The sequence below is a fragment of the Palaemon carinicauda genome, unplaced genomic scaffold (genome assembly GCF_036898095.1).
Source record: "Palaemon carinicauda isolate YSFRI2023 unplaced genomic scaffold, ASM3689809v2 scaffold1194, whole genome shotgun sequence".
In the NCBI taxonomy this organism is placed as follows: domain Eukaryota; kingdom Metazoa; phylum Arthropoda; class Malacostraca; order Decapoda; family Palaemonidae; genus Palaemon; species Palaemon carinicauda.
The window spans coordinates 12,501-18,966 of record NW_027168698.1 but is presented as its reverse complement, the minus strand read 5'-3'; the positions used below and the strand labels follow the sequence as shown (position 1 = coordinate 18,966).

The 6,466-nt window shown below is 36.6% G+C and overlaps 1 protein-coding gene across 1 annotated transcript in view; it reads right to left on the bottom strand.

Annotated features, from left to right (window-relative positions):
* Window positions 1–2,217: 2,217 nt before the first annotated feature.
* Window positions 2,218–6,466, bottom strand: part of LOC137635382 (putative leucine-rich repeat-containing protein DDB_G0290503) — an 8,195-nt gene continuing 3,946 nt past the window's right edge. The window contains exons 2-5 of the mRNA XM_068367850.1: window positions 6,395–6,466; window positions 6,034–6,183; window positions 3,941–4,630; window positions 2,218–3,804 (exon numbers count right to left, since the gene is read on the bottom strand). The exon at window positions 6,395–6,466 is cut by the window's right edge and continues 609 nt beyond it. Coding sequence (XP_068223951.1) covers window positions 3,721–3,804; window positions 3,941–4,630; window positions 6,034–6,183; window positions 6,395–6,466 — 996 coding nt within the window. The 3' untranslated portion in view covers window positions 2,218–3,720. The remainder of the gene's footprint in view (window positions 3,805–3,940; window positions 4,631–6,033; window positions 6,184–6,394) is intronic.

Sequence of the window (6,466 nt, the reverse complement as noted above, 5' to 3'; positions counted from 1 at the left end):
CTATTTTCGATTGTGGATTACAGATGTTAAATGTAAAAGTCTCGTCTACCATCATTTGTGGATTACAGATGCTAAATGTAAGTCTTGTCTATTGTCGTTTGTGGATTACAGAAGTTAAATGTAAAAGTCCCGTCTATCATCATCAGTGGATTACAGATGCTAAACGTAAAGTACCGTCAATAATCATTGTGGATTACAGATGTTAAATGTAAAAGTCCCGTCTATCATCATTTGTGGATTACAGATTCTAAATGTAAATCCTGTCTAGCTTCGTTTGTGGATTACAGAGGCTAAATGCAAAGTCCCGTCTATCATCATCTGTGGATTACAGATGCTAAACGTAAAGTACCGTCAATAATCATTGTGGATTACAGATGTTAAATGTAAAAGTCCCGTCTATCATCATTTGTGGATTACAGATGCTATCATCATTTGTGGATTACAGATGCTAAATGTAAGTCTTGTCTATTGTCGTTTGTGGATTACAGAAGTTAAATGTAAAAGTCCCGTCTATCATCATCAGTGGATTACAGATGCTAAACGTAAAGTACCGTCAATAATCATTGTGGATTACAGATGTTAAATGTAAAAGTCCCGTCTATCATCATTTGTGGATTACAGATTCTAAATGTAAATCCTGTCTAGCTTCGTTTGTGGATTACAGAGGCTAAATGCAAAGTCCCGTCTATCATCATCTGTGGATTATAATGTTAAACGTAAAGTACCGTCAATAATCATTGTGGATTACAGATGTTAAATGTAAAAGTCCCGTCTATCATCATTTGTGGATTACAGATGCTATCATCATTTGTGAATTACAGATGCTAAATGTAAGTCCTGTCTATTTTCGATTGTGGATTACAGATGTTAAATGTAAAAGTCTCGTCTACCATCATTTGTGGATTACAGATGCTAAATGTAAGTCTTGTCTATTGTCGTTTGTGGATTACAGAAGTTAAATGTAAAAGTCCCGTCGATCATCATTTGTGGATTACAGATGCTAAATGTAAGTCTTCTCTATTGTCGTTTGTGAATTACAGAAGTTAAATGTAAAAGTCCCGTCTACTATCATCTGTGGATTACAGATGCTAAACGTAAAGTACCGTCAATAATCATTGTGGATTACAGATGTTAAATGTAAAAGTCCCTTTAATAATCATTTGTAGTTTACAGATGTTAAACGCAAAGTCCCGTCTACTATCATCTGTGGATTTCAGATGCTAAGCGCAAAGTTCCATCTATCATCATCTGCCGATTACAGCTGCTAAACGTAAAGTCCCGTCGATCATCATTTGTGGATTACAGATTCTAAATGTAAGTCCTGTCTATTGTCGTTTGTGGATTACAGAGGCTAAATGCAAAGTCCCGTCTATCATCATCTGTGGATTACAGATGCTAAACGTAAAGTACCATCAATAATCATTGTGGATTACAGATTCTAAATGTAAGTCCTGTCTATCTTCGTTTGTGGATTACAGAGGCTAAACGCAAAGTTCCATCTATCATCATCTGCAGATTACAGATGCTAAACGTAAAGTACTGTCAATAATCATTGTGGATTACAGATGTTGAATGTAAAAGTCCCGTCTATCATCATTTGTGGATTACAGATGCTATCATCATTTGTGGATTACAGATGCTAAATGTAAGTCCTGTCTATTTTCGTTTGTGGATTACAGATGTTAAATGTAAAAGTCTCGTCTACCATCATTTGTGGATTACAGATGCTAAATGTAAGTCCTGTCTATTGTCGTTTGTGGATTACAGAAGTTAAATGTAAAAGTCCCGTCTATCATCATCTGTGGATTACAGCTGCTAAACGTAAAGTACCGTCAATAATCATTGTGGATTACAGATGTTAAATGTAAAAGTCCCGTCTATCATCATTTGTGGATTACAGATTCTAAATGTAAGTCCTGTCTATCATCATTTGTGGATTACAGATGCTAAATGTAAGTCCTGTCTATTTTCGTTTGTGGATTACAGATGCTAAACGCAAAGCCCCGTCCATAATAATTCATTGATTACAGAAGCTAAATATGACGTCCCGTCTATCATCTTTTGTGGATTACACATATTGGACATACATGACTTGGACATACATGACCCGTCTACCATCATCTGTGGATTACAGACACTAAACGTAAAGTCACATCTACCATCACTCTAGAGAAATGGCTATAGTTACAGTTTTGTGGGTATCAGACATTGAAGCAATATCCCTTCACACATATATTTTCAGATCAACTGCAATTCCTAATACATAATCTCCTCACATACAGTCTTCACTAATTAGTAAATCACCCAAAATATTCTTCTGTTCTGTGGCTGTGCATATTCCTAACATAAAAAGCAGTGTTACACACATAAGGTTGATGTTCAATCACTAAGTTGACAAGTATATGTTGATACAGATGAAAAACTATAAAGACAATGTCATTGTGAGTAGGGAAATAATAATATGATCCCAAAATGATAGAGAAATTATTCATGGATATTTATAAAATACAGTAGTTATAATAGCCATGAAAGGATGCCTTTTTGTAGGGTACTACCATTTTTAAGCATTCTTTCTAATGAATACACTTTAGATATCCTTCAAGAAAACTTTATGTTTAATAAATGCCCAAAACTGATGATTTGAGAATGCTTTTACAAGAGTTTTGTTCATGAAAATATGATTTGAAATTTGTTTTTCAGAGTGAAGTGAAATTTTCAACTTCCACGTACAATTTGTAACATTTTACGATTCCGAAGTTTACGAAATTGATAATCCTAATATTTTTCTTTTTCGAATTAACTTGCCTTACAATTTTTTAATTTCATAATTTCCAGTCATGAGGAACTATTGATAAAACATTTCTTCCAATAGATTTCGACTTCCGAGGGTTGGTCCACTACTTGCTAACCCATCAGGTTCAAATACTATACAGACATACATTTGAACTAAACTAAAGTAACTTTTCTTAAAGACCACATCTTTCAGGGGACAGACCCTACGAACACGAGGCAGAGGGTTATTGATCGCTGGAGGCCAAGGCAATTCACAAGGGAGATTTATGCGAAACTTAAAATAAGGTCTCAAATTACTTCGTTTCAATGGTCTGCTCGGCCAACCGAGGCGTTCTTTGCCTGGCAAGTAGGTAGGAGGGGCTGAAATCATTTCCTTGAGAAGAACATCGACACAAACACGAGGTCGTCAATCTAAATACAGACAAGAGGCATGATGAAATCAGTGGTGTTAATTCCTTTAGGAACATTTACCGTGGCTGAAGTAATTACACTCGGGAAAGACCGTAGATGTTTCCTGCAATGTTCTTCTCTCAGGGGTCCATCTACAGCACTTTATAATAAAAAGAAAAAGACATAGAGAGAAAAGATATTAAACCTAGTGCAAGAAAAGTTGAAAGACTTAATTTGGTCCCAAGTGTGAAATTGTATCTACACATGCGAGTGGTAAAAATTAAGTTAAGTACAGTTTGATCTTCACTATTCACTCCTTAGCTTACAAGATAGGGTCATGTTTACAATGGAATTTATAAAGCATTGTTTTCCAAGCTTCTGGAACCTTCCCTATTTCAAATGTTTGATAACTTGTAATCAAACTATGATAAATATTTTGTCCAAAATATACAATAAAAAGACTTGGGTCATCTTGAATTCAGCTGACATCTTTCACCGAGAATGCCAAACAGCTCCAGAATCAAAGGATATGTTGATTCAAGCCGTCACACCTTCCTCTGGTGTCGTCGAATTCAGGATTTTTCGGATGCGATCTATCTTCGTCTGTACCTCTTTGTTGTTCTGAGATAAAAAAAAGAAATAATACTTATTGCTCATTTGAAATATGGAATCTTAATCTATTTGCCAATGTCATATATCCATTCCTTGACAAAGAATGAAACAAATACTCCAAAAAACATATATAAGAATTACCAACCTTTTCGCTCCGATCGAGCAATTCTTGGTTAGCGCTGGCCGCCGCTTCCATCTCGCTCAAGGTCCCCAATAGTGTGCTCACACTCGTGGATATCTCATCCATGAGAGGACCGGCCGTTGTGAAATTAACTGCCCCTTCGAGCTTCATTTGTGCCTCATTTACCTGTTTCTCATTTTCTTTAACGTCAGTCATAAGATTATCGAGTTTGTCCTTATGTTCTTTGAGGTCATCAATAAACTTGCCATTATCTTTAACCATCTCTTCCAATTTTAGATTAATATCATCCTTGACCGCTCCGTTGATTTTCTGAGCCTCATCAATCAGGTTCTCATCAACTTTCATTAACAACTCAACTTTGTCTTTAATTTTCTTGGCTTTTGTTCCCTTCTCCTTTTTGGATTCTTGCCATCTTTTGTAGGAAATGCCACACCTTAGTAGGTTGGCTTCCATCTGGTTGTTGACATATCTCACCATGTCTAAAAGGCCTCTGTTGATGGGATAGGCTGCAGAAGAACTACCGTAGGATACTTGTTGACAAGTGGGGCACCGGAGATTGCGATTCATATTGCTAATGAAGCCATCAACGCATCGCACGCAAAACGAATGCGAACACGGTAACAATACCGGCCTGTGTTCCTCTTTGATGAAGCCTTCGTTGCAGTTGCCACACTGCATCGGTTTACCGAGAACCTGTCAAAAGAATACTTTCACTTAAAAGAGGTTAACGGTTCGATGGAGGCCTCCAACAAGACAACAACAGACCAACAGGTTTAACTTTCACCCAATTATGCTTAATGCCCTGGAGATAGTAAAATCATACTAATATATCAATTAAGAACAGTAAAGAAGAACCAGGAAGAAGTGGTACATAAAGGCGGGTTGACAAGGTCAAACGGTTCGTCCGGACGAGTCTTTGAAGTGATGTTCGAACGTGTGAATGGGGTATATGGTTCAAAGGAAGGCTTTTTCTCTCTGGACTTTCATGGGTGGGGCTTCGTTATCCACAAGCCTTATGCATCTGTGACTGACTCGCCTCTTCGAACTGTTTGACAAGAAGGTTCGACAACCGAGTCCGACGAACCGTTTGGCCATGTAAACCCATCTTGAGGGCTGGAATATAACAACTAATATGAAGGATAACCATATGCATTACTTTCTTAATGTCTCAAGGGCCCCTTCAGAGATAGCAGCTCAGTATTGAACAGATACCTTATGGTATTCCCAGATAAAATAAATTAAGGTCATGCACTTGAAATATACCACACGCACATTTGACAGCTTTTCCTACATCTCTTCCATACGTAAGTAATTCATCAATACAATCTCGTGCTCTCTCTTTCTTATTAAATAGGCATTGGCTTATTCAACATCATCATACACTATCAATATCTATAGTGACAGACCAAGAAATATGTCTAAAACTCGAATCCATAAGATCAAGGTCTCTTAAACCCTCTCTCACCGTGGCATGATTCAATCATGAAATGTTTCTTACCGCGAAAGCCAATAATGAACAATGTTTATTACTGCAAAAACCCATTAATGAACAATCTTTATTACTGCAAAATCCAAACATGAACAATGTTTATTACTGCAAAACCCACTAATGAACAATGTTTATTACTGCAAAAACCAATAACGAACAATGTTTATTACTGCAAAACCCAATAAAACTGCAAAACCCAATATTGAACAATGTTTATTACTACAAAAATCCAATGATGAACAACGTTTACTCCTCAAAATCCAATAATGAACGATGTTTACTAATGCAAAATCAAATTATGAAAACAATGTTTACTATGGCATAATCAAATAATGAACGATGTTTACTGTAGCAAAATCAAATATAGAAAACAATGTTTACAATGGCATAATCAAATAATGAACGATGTTTACTACCTCAAAATCCAATAATGAACGACGTTTACTACCAAAGAACCCAATAATGAACGAAGTTTGCTACCGCAAATCCCAATTTTATTACTCCAGAACCGCATAATGAACAATGTTTACTACCCCAGAACCCAATAATGAACAACGTTCATTACTCCAGAACCCGATAATGAACGATGTTTGTTAACAACACGTACCGTCGAGGAAGTCGGGGACTCCGCTCCTTCAACCACCGCACCAATATTTGAAATGTTATCCTCCTCCTCATCCTCATCCTCCTCCTCAACTCTAGCTGCATTCAGGATTTCTTGAATGCTGTTCATTCTCCGCTGTGATTCCTTGTGGTTCTGGTGCAGGCAGAACATATAAGAAACACAAAACTTGCAGGAAATATAAAAAAAAAAATTCTTGCCTAATCAGCTATGGATGTTTTCATAGATGCAGGTGTATCTAAATTATTTCACAAACATTAAAACACATCACCAACAAATAATCTCAATATGTGCTGATATCTACAATTAAAAAACTAAGTAAAAGTTGAGATAGCAATTTACAAACCTTCTCACTCTTCTCAAGCAATACTTGGTTAACATCAACGGCCCCCTTCATCTCAGATATTGTTCCCGCAAA